The sequence below is a fragment of the Sphaeramia orbicularis genome, chromosome 15, assembly GCF_902148855.1.
Source record: "Sphaeramia orbicularis chromosome 15, fSphaOr1.1, whole genome shotgun sequence".
Classification (NCBI taxonomy): Eukaryota; Metazoa; Chordata; class Actinopteri; order Kurtiformes; family Apogonidae; genus Sphaeramia; species Sphaeramia orbicularis.
In genome coordinates this window covers 27,545,729-27,565,650 of record NC_043971.1, presented here as the reverse complement: position 1 = coordinate 27,565,650, position 19,922 = coordinate 27,545,729, and the positions used below count along the sequence as shown (strand labels likewise).

Genomic DNA, 19,922 nt, shown 5'->3' with positions numbered 1-19,922 from the left:
TGATCAGCAGGAATGCTGGCAGCTGAGGAAAGGCTGTGTGGGAATCAGAGAAGAGGATGTAGAGTTTGAAGAGGAACTCTACACAGCTGGAAATGTTGTTGTCTGGAGTCAGGGCAGCCGGTCCCAAGCCTCCAATGTGTATAAAGCCTTCACTGTTGACAGTGCAGTGCAGCAGGTTGGTAACTGAACCTTGTTTTCAACCTTTGAGTTGCCATAATGCTTTTTTTTTTTTAGCTTGAGGGTACGCCTGTAATATAATGTCAAAGCACTCACATTTAAAAAAACAAAAAAAACAAAGATTTGAAACAAATTTTGCAGACGTTTCATCTTTCTATGCAACAAAATCCAATGAAAATCTGCTTTACTATGTCTGTCATCTGTCACCTATATAAAATCTACAGTATATACTGTTTTGTGTCATGCAAGGTATGTAAGAATTTTGTAGAGTAGTAAGTTTTAAGTATAAGTTTTCAAGGTTTTGATGCTTTCTTTTCTTCAATTTGTAGGCCTTGTGGTGTAACTTTGCAGTTCCTCAAACCAAGAAAGATGGTACAGTGTCATAAAAACTTTTTATTGTTTAGTAGAAGTAATTGTTTTTTTTATCATTTATTGTTATGGTTTTATTAAAATATTAAGAAGTAAAAAGAAAATGCATTATGATTCTGTTTTGCAGAGGAGGAGATGGAGCAAACTGTGTGTATTGTCCAGAGTAGCTGTATCAACGTTCATACTGTGACCGGAAAGGATTTTATTTCACCTCTTCCCTTCCAGGTAAGGTGGAGGAGGAAATGTGTTATACTATAGGAAGACCAAATAACAATTTGCTTTTGAAATTGAATTAACTTGCTGCATTCAGATATTGAAGGAACAGATTAACATTTAAGGCCACCAAGTCCTCTGCTGTGTCTTTCCTGCATAAATGCTAGGGATTTTTCAGTGTGTTCAGTATGGGTCATAGTAAGTCAGATAATGTTATTCCCTAGAATCACTGTCTGGTCAACCTTTAATAACAACATTTGGACGGTTGACAAGGAGAATGAACCCTGTTCATATCAGATGTTTGTATTCACTTGGGTAGGATCTCTGTGATTGTGATCTTACTTGGCTGGTATTTTTTTCTGTGCACACCCTTTCTCTCTTTGTGGTTCTTGATATGCAGATGCGTTTTTGTGAGAATGTGTTAGTACTTTGTGTATTTTGGGTATAGATGTTGGTCCTACTGAGATATTGCACGGTAACACAGTTTAATTTAATCATGAGTATTTTTTTTTTTTTTTTAACTGCTGATTCACACTAAACGGTTGGTTGGCTTTTTTCTTGGAGCAAATTAGATTTTGCCTCTGTGTTTGTGTCTTTTGCTTTAGGCCTGTTAAGGTGATGACGAAATGTTGTGGATAAACATTAGCAAATGTTTGACACTGAAATGATTAAATGGGTCAATAGGCAACAAGTCGGCTTTCTTTCTACTGGGGCATCCTCAGGACTACATCCCTTCTGTATGAATGTTGAACTTGATTAACTGTTTAGCTTTTTTGGACATGGCAAACATTTCAGTAAATTGTCATATAGTATTAATAATATAAATACTTGTAGAGGATTATATCCTTTTACTTTCACTTCCCATTGATAAAGTGAATTCCTTAATATATTAGTATCATGTTATAATTGGTGTACTGGCCAGTAACCATAATCTCAAGTTTGCACTGAATATCTTTAAAGGTAAATTTGTGTTTGTATTAATATCATTAGTTTATCACACATGGTGTTCTGTTGTCATGACATATCAGGGAAATTGTGACTTTTTAACACAGCACAGTTGCTTTTGCATGGCTGTAGCTCTCAATAGGAAAATAATTAGTAATGTTTTTGAAACACCCAAAATGAACTATAGTATATGTATTCATAGAACTTAAATGCTCAAAGCTTCTTCAAGAAACTGCAGCCAACCATGCTTCAGAGAGTTGTGGTTAAGTTACCGCCATCAATTTATCATGATATAAAGTATGACGTGTATTTCCACAGAAGGCATAAAAGTAAGGATTCTAATGCCACCATAACTTTATTTCCTCATCACTTCATAAAGATAATGTTCTTCGGTCTTCTCTCTCTCACCTCCTCCAGGTTTCAGACGTCTGGGCGACTAAGTTTGGACTTTTATTGGAACGAAAAAGCACAGCATCTGACTCACAGCTCAGCCCTCCCGGGTATACACTTGCATTGCACACTTGTATGCACAAACTCAAAACAAAGTGAGGCAGAGATATCTAGACAGTCATGCATGCAGACAGCAATGCACATGGATTCAGTAAAAACATGATCACCAAAATTATAGATATTCAGCAATTTTACATGCCAATTACCGATGCAGACGCAAACAATCAAACTGTTATCATTTGGCTGGGTACTAAGTTCTTTTTCTCCACAGGGAACCTCTGCCCACAGTTTTTAGCATGTTGCACCCTCTGGATGAGATTGCACCAGTAGTGTGCAAACCTGCAGGTAGGACAAACACACTCTTGCTATTTTCATCTGTCTATCAGTCCAGTTGTAATAAGTAAAAATAATCTTTGTGTGTGTTTTCCAGGTCTGTTTGAAGGCTGCCGCGTTCAGTATGTGTCTGACTCCGCCATGAAGATTGTTTTCAGCTGCCCTCAGCCCTCTATGGTTGTCTCTTATGACACTGTACAAGGAACTCACTCTGTCTGGGTCCTGCGCAAAGTCTCACATGATGTAAGCACTTTAACAAACTCACAATACACACTGATTGCCTACCTGTCTTTTAATTACCTATATCTACCTCTTTACACTCTCAGGAGATATCCACTGTCCTGCAGTGTCCCGCAGAACCAGTCGGAACACCCTTAGGGTTAAGGGCTTCAGGATTCCTGACCTCGCACCTCCGGAATATTTCCCGTCTGGACTCTCCTGGAGGTGCTGGTGGCACTGGGCATGGTCCTGCAACTGGGACAAGGTAAGAAAAGGAAGGGCAGAGTGTTATAAAATGTAATAATTATTTGTTTGAATTATTCACTCAGACCTTAGATCAGGGGTCTCAAACTCAGATCCTCGAGGGCCGGTATCCTGCATGTTTTAGTTGTTTCCCTCTTCCAGCACACCTGACGGTCGTTATCAGGCTTCTGCAGAGCTTGATGGTAGGCTTATCATTTGAATCAGGTGTGTTGGAAGAGGGATACATCTAAAACATGCAGGATAGTGGCCCTTGAGGACCGGAGTTTGAGACCCCTGCCTTAGATACACTTATTTATTAGAACATAAACTAAATCTGGCAAAAATAGGCAGAAATGCTGTTAATTATTCATCATTAGACCCAATTTTGATATGAATAACAAATAAATAATAAATGTAATGGTGTTACACGAGGTGCAAAAGTCAAAGCTGTGTTTTTAACCAACGTTCTGAGTCTAACACCACCTACTGCATGATTCTGAAAGTTGCAACAAAATCAGAAACATGGTAGCAATTTGGTGATCAGTGTCTGACAGGAGTGAATGTGAAACTGGAATAGTTCAGAGATGATCCACTTTGAGTAATCTAGAAAAAAACGTGTTATAAATTATATTTAAGGACATTTATATTGCCATCTTTAGTGAAATAGATTTTAAAAGTAATCCTCCCTCCACTGTATATTGATAATATAGTAATGTGGCTTATTAGATGGTCATCTGGCTCCTCTGTTGGATTTCTGCTCCTAGTGTTGCTATTGGTAGCAGTTCCCCTCTTCACTACAGTACTCTGCATGGACACCAGAGCAGGGTTATGATGTCTTCACCAGCAGTCCATTCTCGTATTCATTCACCCAGTATATCCAACATGGCCGCCCTCAGGTGAGCTACTTGAAGTAAAAGGAGTGGTCCATAAAATTGAATCTAATCTGCAGAAATAAATGTATCTTTGATTATTTTCCTAATTTCCTCTCTTTCCAGTCGTGCCCATTCCCCAGGTATGGCAGCACCATCATTCTCGGGTGCAGCTCGGTTTAATACGTCCTTCCACAGCCCAAACTCAAGAGGACACCATGGCTTGTTGCCGTCTTCCAACAACACACTCAATGATTCTACGCTAGTGCCAGAAATGGAGCCAATTATACCAGACCTATGCTTGGAACATTTGTGGAGTGAATCAGTCACAGCTGGCTGTCACAGGTAATAACTGCACAGGACCTTACTAAAAACAAATACAGGCCTGTGATTGATTCATGGCAAAAACAGACATTTATAGATACTTTATTTGTAATGTGATTTCTGCCCCACTAAAATCGTTGGTTATTTAATGTGAAGTGTAGTTGCATTCAGTTTAATTTATCACCTACACTGATGAGACACATCAGGTTTGGCAAGATGGCTTAAGATCATAAGTCTCTATTTTCTTTAACACCAGAAATCGTGAAGTTTGCCCCTTACCACAGTAATGTATTGACAAAAGTGAACAAGATTTCAAAAGTTGTGATTAATTGTTGTTTTGCATTTGTTTTAATTGCAGGGAGATGAGCAGTCAAGCCTCTAAAGTATATCTGACCTCTGACCTATGTGAAAACCACTATCTCTGTTTCCTAGTGGAGTCTCACCAGCAGCTCAGGTCAATAAATATATCATGGAGTCTCTGGTTCCATAGTCTGGGAATGTTTTTCTGTTACCTTTACATATTTCATATAGGACACTGTTAGCTAAAGTCTTATTTAATCTGTTTTTCTCAGATGTGTGAAGTTCATTGAAAGTAATGATACATCTCAGCTCATCTTCACCTCAGTCCAAACCATCCCTGCCAAAGACGCAGCACCTCTGCAGGTCTGTTTATTCAGGCCATTACGTATGTCTCTTTATTGTCTGCTGTAATATTTTTTCAGTATTTAATTTAAAAGACAAAATAAAGGCATGAAAGTCTCTGTTAGAGATATCAAAATGTACAAACCAGTTACAATTTTGTATTTCTAGATTTGTTTGACAAAGAATGAACACTACCAAGTAACGAAGCTCACAAATGATACGATACAATAGATGGAAATCAGAACCAGTGTACAGTCGTGGAAAAAATTATTAGACCATCAAAAGTCATCGAAAACAATGGTTATGCAATCAAGTAATAACTCCTGTGTGTATCATGTGACTAAAACAGACAGAAAACAAAACATGGAATGCCTAAAAGCACTGTTTTTTGTCAGTACAATGGCATAGCTATTGATGTAAGAACTTAAGTGATTTTTTTATTATCAAGGAAAACATGGAAAATGGCTAGATATCAGCTCTTAAATGAAACTCTTATGAGCTATTTTTGTTGTTATCATTATATTTGTCCAAAGAAATGTACCTTTACTTGTACCAGGCATTAAAATGAACAAGAAATTGAAGAAAACAAGGGGTGGTCTAATAATTTTTTCCGGGACTGAATGTAGCAGCAGTATATTTGAGTTTTTATATTTACTCCTCTGTTCAACTGGGCTGGGCTGGTGAACTTGTTAATACAGTGTAGGAAGTCATCTTGTATCCTCTTTAATATATCTGGATATATATGCATCTCTCTCTGAATAATTTGGTATTTACTTATTCCCCTAACACACAGAAACCTTCGTGTATATTTATAGCAGAACTAAATCTCTGACTCACAGGACTTCATGGTAGCAGCTACGAAACAACCGGCCTTCATAAAAGCCTTGTGCTATGGGTAATCACTAAATATACAAAAAGGAATTGAACTTGAATAAAACAAATTTAACACATTACAATAGATCTGAGAGCCAACCAGATATATTAAAACTGAGCGTAACAGTGGAATGATTAAAGCGCCTAAATAGTCCTTTTTAACTTAAATGTTTATTGAAATCCAAACCTGTTTTAGATGTACCTCTATTTTCAGGGACTCTTATGTCACAACTGTTTTATTCTTTCTTTTTCCGTTCATCTTGAAACTCTGTAAATCAGAATATAGGTGCCATGCTGTTCTGGAGGCCTGTGGCAGTCTGGTCCCTCTACACTGGAATCACCAGAGTAAGAACAAACTCAAAATTTTAATCAAAGTCATTAACAGAACTGATTAACCAGTAATTTTACACTCAAGATAAAACCATTTTGACATTTCTGGTTATTGAAGTGAGTCTGGTTTCTTTAGGTGAGTAAGGTGTTTGTTCCTGGCCTCCTGCCACCCACCTTCAGCCTGACCAACCATCTGTCTCACTTCAGCACCCCAGTGGACAATGTTAGCACCCCAAATACCTGTTGGCAGTAGGACATCTACAAGAGCTGGATGAGGTAAATTGTGAGGTTTTTTTTTTTTTTTTTTTTTTTTTTTTTAAATTTTAATTTGTGCAAATCCCTTTGGATCATGCCTCATGTGTGTTCTTCTCTTTGCACACAGTTTCTATAGCTGTGGATATCATTCCCCTCCTTGTTGCTATTCAATCTTTTACAGTCTGATTAACAATTTTCTATAGGGCAAAATAATCTGTCACAGTAAACATTGGAGGCTTGATTTGGTTTCCTGCCATAGTTATTCCATTTCTGTGTGATAATTACATTAGTGCCGCCTTTTGACAGGGAAATAATTTGTCAGAAACATGTAGCCTTACAATCTTAAATGATACATCCCTGTATTCTTATTTTTCCTAATCTCTTTGTTCTATTTAGAGTCCTTCTTTTTCTTTTGTTTTTGCTTTTACTTCATTCATCTGTTGTCCCTTCCTCTGTAGGCTGTGATGCCTTCTCCAGTTTCAGAACTGAGAGGTCCAAATTTTAAACACCATGAAGCTTCATTTTTGGAAGATTACCCCTTTCAGCAGAGTGCACCCTACATTTGTGCCTTGCGGGACCCTGTCTGCAACCGAGTCACACTGGTAGGTTTGGGTATTTTGAAAAAAGACAAACTGATAAGAGATCAACACTGAGTTTCTTCAGTGTGTTTTTGCAAGTTTGACTTTTTCTGGAAATGATGCAATACATAACCACATGTGTTACTGTGTTTTGAATGCACACCTAATATAAGGTTTAATGTAAGCAGTGTATCATGTTGGATATTCTGAATTAGGTCTTTGTCTGAGTGGGGTCTTAGGCATATGGGACAGACTGATGTTCCAGTTTTATGAGGATATTTGTGCAGCACACTATGCTTCTCATGTGCATTTTACCTCTGGTTAAAACACACTACCTCTGTTTACAACAGAATGTAGACAAGGATCCTCTCTGATAGATATAGATGCCACGATGAAAACTTTATGTTTATGGCTATATACAGTCATACGGAGTCAAATATAAACACAATTTTTTGGATGCACACTAACATTACAAAAACAACCTTTTCAGTATATCCGAAGGAATTGAAGAGAGAGGCCTGTTTTCAATAGGGGAATGCATAGAGGCATGCAAAGAAGCCACATTTAATAAGAATATTCATTATTAGCCATGTGAACAGCTTATTGGGGCAATTATATTTCCACAAAAACTGATATTTTGTGCATGTAAACATAGCCATTTTTTATGTTTCTCCAAACACATACATTAAACAATCCCCTTTAAAAGTGTGAAACTTTGACTTCAGGCTGATGCTTTGACGTACTCCCCTCTGTACATTGATCCTCACATTATCCTCTTTAACTCCGCTGGTCTGAGGGCTAATTGTTTGCTAATGCTGAGTTTTCAAAGCACGTGTGTTGTTTGACTGTTGTTTTGTTTTCTCTGGGCTTCTCTCTTTTCAGCTTAGCTGTTCTGTCTAATGATGACAAGAAAATGCATTCATTAGGGATAATTTGATCTAAACTTTCCCTCCAGAACGAAATCCACACAAGTCAAATGTTGACATAATGTGCTGTGAGAATGTGAAAAATTTGTCTCCTCCACAGTAATTCAGAGCTGCTCTGAATGATATTCCATTATTTTTCTGGTCTAGATATGACTTTGGGATGACTACTTGAGTAAATTTAGAGGCAAAGTTTTAGTTAGTTTTTTTTTATTGCAGTCAAATAAATGAATGGAATGTAAAGGTTAATGTTAAATGTCTTGTCTCTCTCTCTCTCTAGGAGCTAAGCAATGCCACAATGCTGCGGATTTCTATCCCAGAAATTGCAACCTCTGAGCTTGGTGAGATACACATGAATGCACACAATGTTACCTGCTAACTGTTTTTGACCATCTTTTTATTTTTGAAAAAGATCTTGTAACTTGCTTTGCTACATGCAGAAAGCGTCAGGTACATTATGGCATATTGCTGTTGTATGTCAGGGATGGTTTGTATTGTGTATCTTTTTAAGTGAGAACAGAAACACACACATATGCACACAGAAAAACACACCACAGGCTGAGTCAGAGCAGTTAGTCCCTGGAAATTAGGTTTGAGAGCTGCCCTATGTTGTTTGGCAGTGACGTATAATCTTGATGTATTGTGGATGCCATTACAACACACACACACGCACACACAGAGGGCAACATGATAATGAATCATCCTCTGCATCAGTAAAGTTTTCATGTTGAACTCTGATGGTAAAATCAGATGCACTGGTTCACTTTTTTCCTTCCTTTTTTTCATATTCATTTTTGATAATTATTAATACAATGTGTGGCCAAAGCAGAGTAAAAATCAATATGATCTCAGGAAGATTGGTATAACTTCCTCTGGGAAATCTATATTTTGCACCTGTTTTTTCTGAATATACATGTAATTAAGTGTTGGGGGAATAACAGTGGAAAGGTGTGAGTGAACTGAAGTGTGTATTAACATTCAGTACGTGTGGGAACCTCATGTAATGGGGTAGCTTAACTTCACACTACCTCTTGTAATTAATGGCTTTTCAGAGTTGATGGTTGTTCAGTGTGATGTATGTGTGAGTTTCTAGATCGACTATGCCTATTTTATTGGATACACAAACCTCTGTGTTTGCAAGGAATTGATTGTAATAGTAAGGTTCGCAACTTACTGTCATCCTTCTGTTAAGACCCCACTATCCTCCTGTCCACCAGTGAAATCCTTATTAAATTATTATTACCATTATTATTGTTTTACTAAATTTCACTTTTTGACATGTAAGTGACACTGTATATGGTTCTATATTCTTTTTAATAATGGAGAAATTCAGTCAGTGGGTTAATATAATATTTTTTAGACTGAGCTATTATTACTCCTGTGTTTGTGTCTCTCTAATTTATAACAGTCAGATTAAAATATGTATATATTTGAGACAGACACTGTAAGTGGTTTGGCTGATTAATCACAGCCATTAGGATGTTTTACAAATTACTGGTATTATAGAACTTAGTAGATCTTAGCAGTAGACCTGACTTTTTGTGCTCAGTTCCAGATTTATTGATTACTTAGATTGATTTTGGTGTTCAGTGATCCGCATCATTTAGCCATTTATTACTTTTCCTGAGATGTTAAATAATAATAATTAAATTGCTCCAATAAAGACAAGTGGTTGATTTCTAACAGTGCTGAATTCGACTTTGTTAATGTTGGGGGAAGGTGATATTTTCTGCTCCCAAGTGTTATTATTTTATTAGTCTGGAATCTACCATCAGTCCACCTCTATTGTGTATGAAGATGTTGATGTTTTAGCTAATTAAAGGTGAGATCGGATGGTATCTCTTTTTCTGTGTTGATTACCTCTAATTGGTCTCTGGGTCTGTTCAGTTGTGCATGTCAGTTCTGACCATGAACCTTTCTGTTCTCTCTGTGCTTTTGTTGAATCTTTTCTCTTTTTAAAAGCGTTGAACATCACTGATATATGTGTATTATTCTCCATATCTTATGTGTGTCTACCTTTGTGTCTTTGCCATGCATTTTTCCCCATTATTTTGTAATCGATCCCACAGACGAGGCTTTCTTCCACTAATGAAATGGCATTTATCCACCTCTCCCCTGACCTTTCCCACTCTGGTTGTTCAATTAAGATATCCTGGTGATGCTGATTAGGAATTTGATTGGTCAGAGCTGTTTGAAGACACTGGGGAACTAATCACTGTGGTAGTGAGGGTTCTTTTCTTTATTTCACTTTTGCTTGTTTTCTGATATTTGTGGAATAAGGCAGGAAATTGTGTGATACCAGTGAAATTATTCTTTGAAAATATTTAGTTCTGCTGCTCTGACAATATATATTGATCCATCAATCATGTATTTTGTTTTCTTTGTTTGCCCACTGATTCATACTAGCAAGGTCATTTAAACAGGGTTTTGAATGTGTTCTGTTTAATGCACAGGATTATCATGGTCTAATTCAAATAGGTATGAGGGTTGTGGTTTGGTGCAAACATGGCTTTCAGTTATTTTACCTGTGAAACATGTTGCCTTATCTCTCACATGGCTTTTTAAACCTAAAAAATATATTTCAGTGGTTTGATAAAATGTGTGTAAATTTATTATAGATTTTTTTTCAAGTTTCACAGATGGAACAACAACCTGAGATTATTTCTGTATATTTTCATAATTATAATGATCAACTTTTTTATTGTCAAGAAACATTACATTGCATTTTGGTTGACCTGTTGCTGAGGCTTATACCTCAATTTTAGAGCATATATTAACTGACTAAATATCTTTTAAAATGATATTCTTTGCCTTTTTCAGTTGTCAACATTGTCACTTTTTATTTTTGTAGTGAGAAAATGTCTTCAAGCGATTCGCTTTATCCTACCCAAGGAAGCTGCAATGAAGGTTTGTGGAATGATAGCTTCTATAAATCAGCCAATTTTATGCTGCAAAAGACCCCCACATCCTTTATGAAATGATTATATTATATGTTCTATATTTTTGTATTATGTAAAAAAAACAAAACCTTTATTACTAGTTTTAAATCCTGCTTAAATATAAGAGGGTGTTTGCTATTATACAAACTAATAGATGTATTTGTACCAATGAAAACAGGTTTTGGTGAAGTGGTATAACATCTACAACGCCCCTGGTGGTCCCAGTGCTCATGCTGAGTGGAACTTGTTTGTCACATGCTTCATGACACTGATGGGCTACAACACGGAGCGCCTTGTGTGGACCCGCAACGTGAGCCTCTTGTGTTTCCCATTCTGTACCTGAAACCTTTTTTTAACCTTACACACTTATTTATCTTGACCTTGCTCTCAACCCCCTTCCTTCAACAGCTCCATTTTGAAGTGCCTCTCTCACCAGTGATTGCAGCCAAGAAGGCTCGTCCTTCTGACGGAGGCTCTGATGAGGTGTGTGATTATTGTATAAACTGTTGATGTCTGAAACAAAATTAAAATATCAGTCATCTTTTACTGAGTGAAGTTAAAGCTAGTTAAAGTTAAAATGTGAGCTACAGAGAGTTTGCTTTATTTTAGTGTGGAGTTCAAAATTAACATCTGACTTTCATAAAAGAGAAAGAAAAGGAATGAGGCCTTTCTTTTGAATCAAATGAGTTGATCAATTGTTATAATATGGAATATTATATTTGAAGCAAACAAAACATAAATAAATCCTGATTTACACACTATGTTTTAGGATCTGTACACTTCCATCACTTTAACTTTTAGATAAATGAACAGTGAATGGCATGAGTTGATGTAGATATTATTATGGTTATTTTCACTAATACTTTTGGCTGTAAAATGAAGAATTTTACCTATAATGCACCATTTCAAATGAAGACATGGGAATGCTGCATTATTGCTTCATAGTAAGTTCGAAGACAAAAAAAAAAATAGCCAGAAGTGTTGTTATTTTAACATATTGTTTTGCAGATGATGATGAGACATTAATGTTTCTTCTCAGTTTTGGGTCTGAAAAAGGATTTTCTACAATCCCTCATCCAAATACATATTTCTTAAAATATCCCTGCTGTAAGTTGAAGGCTGGGTAATCAAAGCAAAATAGAGCTGATAAATGTCAGTCAGCTTGAGGCTTTGTCTGTGTTGTGAAGTGTGTTTGACCTGAGGAGCTACATGAGTCAGATTAAATTGTACTATGCTGGTCAGCCCGTCATCCTTGTGACCTTTGTGTGTGTGAGTGTGTGAGAGTTTAGCACATTCAGATGGATGTGAACATGGGCCGTTAGATTTGAACACTTAATGACAATTGTATTCGACAAGCTGTCTTTTTCTCTGTCTTTGTTGCACTGTAGGATTGGGACTATTTGTTGGCTCTCACTATCACCGTCAGATGACATCCCAGCCTGTCTTTGCTCCAGTCGACTCCAATACTCTCATCAAAGAGACAGACGGCCTGTCCTCTGTATGGATCTAATTCAATATGCCTGTTTTATGTAACACCTCTTCCTTCTCCAACTTCCTTTTTGTTAATTTCCCTTCATTCTTCTTCTGTCTTTCTTTTTTTTTTTCAAAATGTATAGCGATATTTTCTTTCCTGAATGTTTAATGCTGATAAATTGTAAAGAAAACAGTAATGACATCTCTTTCTGCTTTACCCTTCATCATTCCAAGGTGTCTCCTCCCTCTAGTCCGTCCCTGAAGTTGGATAGTTCAGCTCCACTCTTCCCTCACATCCCTTCCCTTTTCTACGTTCTCCATCTGCTCTATGAAGAGCTGCAGCTGGATGAGCTGCAGAGAGCCAGCACCTCCTCACTGGTCTGCTTGCTACAACAGCTGGCCAGGTACCGACCCCTTCTTTGTGTGTGCTTTTCATTTTTCTATTACATTAGGTCAAGTGGGTTTGTGCCTTGTATTTGTGAATTGATTCACAGAGTAAAAATTGCGTAGAACTCAATGAGCCGAGTTAAAAACAGTTGAGGCAAAATTAAGCCTGAACTATGGTGACTGTTATTGGTGACAGTGACAATAGCAGAGGGGGTGGATGTAGGAGGGTGAAGTGCTCTTCACAGCTGGCAGTGTTTGCCTTTCATGTAGTCTGTTTTTATCTTTTATTAAATTAACTGGTTGTAGCTAAAATGATTATCTCAATGGTTTATTAATTATGCAGTAGTCTGACCAGTTTACACCATTTGTGTCTCAATAGTTTGGTTAAGATGCAAAATGTATGCAGTGTTTACTGAATTTATCACATGATTCTGATGACATTTACTATTGAATTATTTCTACTAACAGAGAACATCTTTATCATTTGGCTACATTACTTTAAATATTTAAGAGATAAGCACAGTTATAATATAACAGATGATTAACAAGGTGTCAGTGTGTAGTGGGATCTTGTCATCTCCTCATCCCCCTACAGTTGCAAACATAAAAAACAAAACAGTAAAAACATAAAAAATGTCAAATGACTTTGGTATTGCATGTTTGGTTTGTTCTTTAATTTTTCTAGGTGTTATGACTCTGGTCCACATGCAAATAGAAATGGAAATATAATGTATCTTAATTCTGGAGACCACTCAAAAAACTATACAAATTCATTCTGGGCTACTGAAGGACATGATGGTGTAACATGGTGACTTACCTCTGTATAGAAATGATTTATTCTAAGGGATCAAAAAACGCAACCATTTTTTATTTATGTATTTTCATTGTTCAATAATAATAATAATAATAAAAAAAACAACCTAGATCTGACTAAAGCTGCAGGAGCCTAAACTGGGTTGAAACTGCATGCAAAAAAAATCAAAAGACTAGATGTAAAGCTAGATGGACTGGGTGTTTACTGCCTTTATGGAGAACTGAAGCTACTTTTTCAAGTTTCCATGTCAAGACACAATAGAGCAGGGGTCTCAAACTCATTTTTTTGAAGGGCCACATTCAGCCTGATTTGATCTCAAATTGGCTGGACCAGTAAAATAATAGCATAATAACCTATAAATAATGACAACTCCAAATTTTTGTCTTTGTTTTAGTGTAAAAAAAACCCCATTAAATTATGAAAATACTTAATTTATAAACTATCCAAACAAAAAAGATGTGAATAATCTGAAAAAACTGAAATTTCTTAAGAAAAGTAATTTTAACAATTTTAAAAATTTTAACAATATCATGCCTCAACTTATCATTTATACATATGAATTATGGATCGAGTTGTTAAAATTGTGCTTAATTTTCTTTAGCCATTTCAGGTTGTTCATAGTTGTTCAGGTTATTCACATTTTATTGTTACAGGATAGTTTGTAAATGTAAATATTTTCATAATTTATTGTTATTTTTTGCATTAAAATAGAGACAAAAATTTGAAGTTGTCATTATTTATAGACATAATGAAATATTTTTTTCACATCAAACTTAGAAGAAAATATGGAGTAATTATTTTTTTGCAGGTTATTATGCTCATATTTTACTTGAGATCATATTGGTCTGAATGTGGAACCTGAACTAAAATGAGTTTGACAGCCTTGACTGTGGAATTTTTGCCCTTTGCAAATTCATCCAATGGGCCAGATTGGAACCTTTGGTGGGCTGCATTTGGCCCCCGGGCCGCATGTTTGAGACCCCTGCAGTAGAGCAACAAAGTCACATCTGACAGAATCTGATCAGCGATAGGTTATTAGAGCTGTCAATCACTTATATAACCCTCTTACTGGTCTGAAAACACCTGTGATTAGCTAAACATCCAGGTTTCATAGGGTGGATTTTCAGAAGAAAAATAGGCAATAAATAAATAAATACATCTTTGTCATGTCATCTCAGACCACTGAGTTATAATGTGCTGAAAGGTAATAATGGAATTTTCCCAATAATACTAAAACCCATCGAGCACTGCAGCTTTAAATCCACCAAAAACTTATACACTGAACTTTAAATTTGTACTTATGACAATTGCTTCTGTTTTTTTTCACAGTAACAAAAACAAATATCTTATAAATACCAGGCACATATGGTCTGCTGTGTGTGTATTATATGCAAACACATGAGGTTTTATACCAGATTTCCAGAGTTGGATATCTGCATACATTAAGTCTTCTTCAGTGCACACACAGAACACTGAGTCAGAGGTTCAAGGCTCAGTAACAGGATTAAAAAGTATTGATTATCTGATGTTAAGCAAAATGGTAATTGAACTATAGCTGCTAATTTCTCAGAGTATGTGTTTAATTAGTTCTCAGAGTCAACTTAAATGCCACAGAGAATGTGCAGCTATTTTTTAAGTTTGATTGAATGTTCTGCATTTCAGTCACCAGGAATCTGAAACAATGCAGAGTTATCCCTTTAGGTGCCAGAGGTTTTGTTTGTTTGTTGTTTGTTTTTTTAATATTCAATTTGGTATTAAGATTTCAAAAAGCTGTCTGTTTCATTCAGTTATGTTGCTTGTAGCAATATTGCAACTTTGCCGCTTAATGAGTTAATAAGGATTTTATCTTTGCTTTGTCTTGGATTTATTTATCACCATGGCTGTTATTTATTCTTAATGTAAAGAAAAAAGAAAAGGACTTGGCCTTTAGCTCTTCTGTGTTGTCTCCTTTATCTGCTGGTGAGCTTTGATGGATTCCCACTGTTTTGGCCCTTAATCTTTATTACCAAGCTTTTCATGACTTTGTTTCAGTGCTCATGGCTTAGAGGTCCTTCTCACAAGTATTTCATTTTTGTTGCAGAGACCTGCAGTTGGATGCATATGTGGATCTGTACTGGAGAGACTATCCTTCATTAATTAGTGGCTTCAATGAAAGTTGCCTCATAGACCAGGGTAAGACCCACTTAGTGTTCTAATGATTGTATCAAGCCAGGAAACAGCCAAGACATATTATAGAGCAATAGAAAGGTCAAGACGGTCTGCTGCTCGTAAAGACTACCCATGATGTCTTCACTTCTCTGTTTGTCTGTGGTTTCTTCCACAGTAGTTTAGTAATTATTCAACCATATATTGACATTTACATTCACTATCCCCTTTTAGAGTGTCTCCTGTTTAAGATAGAAATACAACTCTAAAAAAAAAATTACAGGACAGGGTAGGGCATTGACTGAAAAGTCGGTTTGCCGACGTGTCGACATCTGTGGCACAAGTCGACGTTACTTTGGAGGAGTCGACTGGTTGTGTGTTATTCTCTCTCTCCCTTCCATCACCTGACAGTGCGCGAGCTGCCATTCAGCGCATGTCAATACTCTCATCTTTATACATGAAAACATGGAGCGCAGTGAGCAGTAGTGATGCGCAGATCAGCGGACCCGGGTTGGGTTTGTGCGTGTCCAAAAAATGTCACTTTATTTGCGGGGCGGGTCAAAAAATTCCACAAAGCCAGTTTAAAAAAAAAAAAAAAAAAACACCCGTGTATCACTAGTGCAATGCCAAGACTTAAGGAAGAAGACGACTCAGAGTAGGATAACTAAACTGACTGTGATCTAGAAAAACTATAGTCTAAGTAATGTTCTGTGAACTATGCAAGCACCACCAATATTGAATAATCATTCGGACAGCCAGTGTGTTTGGATTTTTCTGTTCATTTATTTCATGAAGACAATCTGCTCTTTTCTCTAACATGCAGTGTGTCTTGGCTGCTGTGGCCTTAACCTTTTCCTACTTTATGTTCACTTAAATTTAAAAGAAAAGTCAAGGTGTTAACCTATGTTTTGTTTTGGTTCAGTGTCTGAGAAGGACTGTTGATGCTTGTGTCTTTCCAGTTTTTTATTCTGCTCTTTTCTGTACATTGTTAATGTTCCAGTGAATGTTAGTACAAGTTGCTCATTGTTGAACGGCTGTGTGTCTGTGTTGTTCCTCCGCTGTCAATGTGATGATGTCATCACACAAGTCGACTAGACTTCAACTTTATTGACAAATAAGTCGATCTGAAAACTTCTGGAGTCATTAATGCCCTAGGACAGGGTTGTAACGTGCATTACCATTAAATACCTCACAACATCATATAATCCAAGGTAGTCATTCAATAGTTAACACTTCTTATAATGTTCGCTTTTACTCTCAGTCAACATTTTGATTGTTTCCTCACAGTTGCATTATGTATTTTTTCTTGTGTGGCATTCATAAAAGTAAAACTACCCTCCCTGTTTTGTTTCTCATTTATGAAAGTTAGTCCTCTTTGTGGAGCATAGAGCCTCATTTATGAATGTTGGATAAAACAAATTAATCTTAAAATACTATACACTATGTTTTTTCTTTGTCCTCCATTCATGTGCCTTTTCTTGCTCTCTCCTATCCTCCTCCTCTCCCCTTCTTTCTTTCTCTTCACTTGTCCCACATTTCCTTCTACAGCCCAGATTGGTCAGATGCAGCGGCCGTCTTTCTTGACTGCGGAGCCTCCATGCGTGTTCAGCTGGCTCAGTAACTGTTTAAGAGGCGAGGAGATCCCTCCATTCCCATACCTACCCGGCATCTGTCAGAGGACCAAGCTGCTGGTTCTGGTATGAATGAAGACCCTCTGTCTATTGCATTGGTTTTGTTACTGATATTTAGACCCATAGTGTTTTATTTCCGACATTTTTCCATTCTTACTAAAGGTTTCCCTATTTGCTTCATGGATTTCTTTGGAAAAAAGTAATCACATGACAACTCAGGATGTACAGATGTATTAGCTGAACCTTGGTCTCGGCCAATGTTGACCCTTTGACTAACAACAGCTCTCAGCAAATGTGATGTCATTTATTTAATGATAGTATCCAATGTTAATCTATTTTGTTATATATATATTTTTTTTTTTCATAAATTTAATGATTGAGTTCATGCTCATAATTTGATGAGGGCCTGAAAATGGACATTCTATACTACACAAGGGAATAAGTAACAGACAGAAAATAAAACAAAGAGAAAATTATGTTTTAAACACTGGAATGGGCCCAGAATTTCACAATCAATGCACCACTTTTTTATGTGTTGGTGTTGACAGGACTTTGCAAAATCCTAAACCTCTACTCTAAATGAGAGAATCCCGTATTATGTTTTTATTAAAATATATACATAAAATGTTTCAGGGAAATTCAAATTGTCCCTCATGGGAAAATAAACTTGTGTACTTTTCAGCTCTGTAAATATATTTAGCAAGACATGTGGCAGTTCTTTGAAACAGGACCAAATAACTTTTAGTTATGGTAGAGCTACATAAATGTTAGCTATCAACTTGAGAGAAGTGTTCACATTAATTATTGACATAAAAAAGACCTTGATGAGTTGTTTTGGAATGACCCTTATGTATTGTATTGTAGTGCCAAAAAGGTTTTAAAGTGTTAGGATTTTTCTTGTACAAGTAAGTACAGTAAGTGCATTATAATGTGACTTCACAGTTTTTATACAAGTAGATTTGATGTACTAAAATTACATTTCATTTGCTCACTTGTAACTTCGATTTTAAGATTAATGGTTGAAGTTTCCTCTTGTTCTGATGTGCTCAGGGGGAAAGAGTTCAGCATCTGTCTGCACATATTATGCCTCTGTGGAATGTGGGTGTTCTTTTTCTGAACATAAAAAGCAATTATTTCATGCTATGTATGGGCATGTGCAGATGAGTGTGTGTTGATGAGGGATTCAGCTAGCTGAGGATGACAACAGATAAAAACAGACAGACTGATCAAAACAAACATAGACAGGAAAAAACAACTTGAAAGTATGAGAATATTTTGGGTCAGACAATTTAATGTGTCGATCATGCATGTGGACATGTCTGTTTGGAGCTCTAAACTGTTGTTGCTACAGTTATTTTTTTGCATTCAGATGCAGTTGGTTAGGCTAAAAATCCAGTTCCATGATTGCAGGATTGACCTGATGACCCTGAACATCTTTCACAGTAAAATTTTGACTTTTTAAGTATGGTTCACTTCAATGACGTTGTATATTCTTGAAAAATAGACAGTGGCAGGGAACAAAGACCAGTCACCTTTTGTGTGTGCTTCTACATTGTACATGCTGCAGTCAATGGGTTTATTCTTTGTTTTGACCCTGATACTGTGGTTCATTCCTGGTTGTTTGACCCTATGCCAGTTTCTGCTGTTAGAGCAGAAAAGAATAAGCATTTAGCCTTCTAGTCTGAACCCATATAATTGTAAATATCATCCAAGACCTTTCATCTCCCCCTCAAAGAACATTTTATGTACCTTTGCTTATCATTTATATTGTTTATATTGTTTAATATGTTGTATATTTCCTGTTTTTCTCAGAGTTATGCTCTTTACATCATTGGAGATGAATTTGCCACATCGGCAGAAGTGTCAAAATACCTGTTCAAGCTCTCTGCAGGTCAGTGTATGTTAGTGTTTTTAGCCAGCCTTGAAGGTGCTTAATTGGATCCTTGGACTGTATGTGAACATTATTGACAACCAGCTCTTATTATCTGCCAGTCCCAAAGTTTTCTGCTTCAGGCCCCAGTAACACAGAAGGCAAGTGATGCAAGTTTGTGCGTCACCTGTTTGCTATATTTCTCCTGATTTGTTTTTGACAAAAACCCAATACAGGCTTGACACCAGGTGCTACAGGTATTTGATCAGCCCTTTTCACTGAAACATTATTGAAGATTGATGTGGTGGGTGGCTGTACAATATCCAGTGTGACCTTTTTTCATGGCTATCATGCTATTTTTCAGTAAAAAACCAAAACCAAACAGTGCATGTCATCCCACATAAATACCATCCTCCACACATCAGGAACAAAATGGCACCTTTATTTACTTGCACTTGTTGCTCACCAGTAACACATGTTAGCATGTGAAACTGAATGGCAGAGTCAAGAGAAAACAAAGTTGAAAACAGTATTGAGCAAGCTTTACAATGTCAGACAAAGGCTCAGAAACTCAAGCTGGTTGACCTATTTTCTCCCACCATTTTCCTCTCTCATCCCGTCCTTTCTCAGGTCAAAAGTCCTGCATCAGTGAACCACACATCAGAAGGTAAAACATCGCAGAAATGTGATAAAACATTTAAAATAACAGTATTTTAATGTTTTTAAAGCGGCTAAGTTAAATTGTCGGGTAAAATAAAACGTTGTTTTAATCCCCACCTCTATCTCTTCCCACCCTCTTTTCTTTCTTGTGTGTATCTTTACTATTAGTCAATGCAGAAAATGCTACAAGGCTGATTTCCTCTCTCCTCTAATGTCATTGTCTCCATATCCATGTTTCTGTGTAATTTTAACAGAATCTC

At 36.6% G+C, this 19,922-nt stretch overlaps 1 protein-coding gene across 1 annotated transcript in view; it reads left to right on the top strand.

Annotated features, from left to right (window-relative positions):
* The window catches only part of anapc1 (anaphase promoting complex subunit 1), a 46,968-nt gene that overhangs the window by 1,346 nt on the left and 25,700 nt on the right, over positions 1 to 19,922 (top strand). The window contains 26 exon segments of the mRNA XM_030155208.1: positions 11 to 175; positions 507 to 549; positions 674 to 771; positions 2,122 to 2,204; positions 2,426 to 2,499; positions 2,585 to 2,730; positions 2,814 to 2,971; positions 3,714 to 3,845; positions 3,945 to 4,163; positions 4,501 to 4,596; positions 4,715 to 4,805; positions 5,937 to 6,002; positions 6,124 to 6,240; positions 6,243 to 6,263; positions 6,701 to 6,844; positions 8,024 to 8,084; positions 10,595 to 10,650; positions 10,861 to 10,992; positions 11,091 to 11,165; positions 12,071 to 12,086; positions 12,089 to 12,180; positions 12,390 to 12,559; positions 15,437 to 15,528; positions 17,050 to 17,198; positions 18,945 to 19,023; positions 19,633 to 19,669. Coding sequence (XP_030011068.1) covers positions 11 to 175; positions 507 to 549; positions 674 to 771; positions 2,122 to 2,204; positions 2,426 to 2,499; positions 2,585 to 2,730; positions 2,814 to 2,971; positions 3,714 to 3,845; positions 3,945 to 4,163; positions 4,501 to 4,596; positions 4,715 to 4,805; positions 5,937 to 6,002; positions 6,124 to 6,240; positions 6,243 to 6,263; positions 6,701 to 6,844; positions 8,024 to 8,084; positions 10,595 to 10,650; positions 10,861 to 10,992; positions 11,091 to 11,165; positions 12,071 to 12,086; positions 12,089 to 12,180; positions 12,390 to 12,559; positions 15,437 to 15,528; positions 17,050 to 17,198; positions 18,945 to 19,023; positions 19,633 to 19,669 — 2,612 coding nt within the window.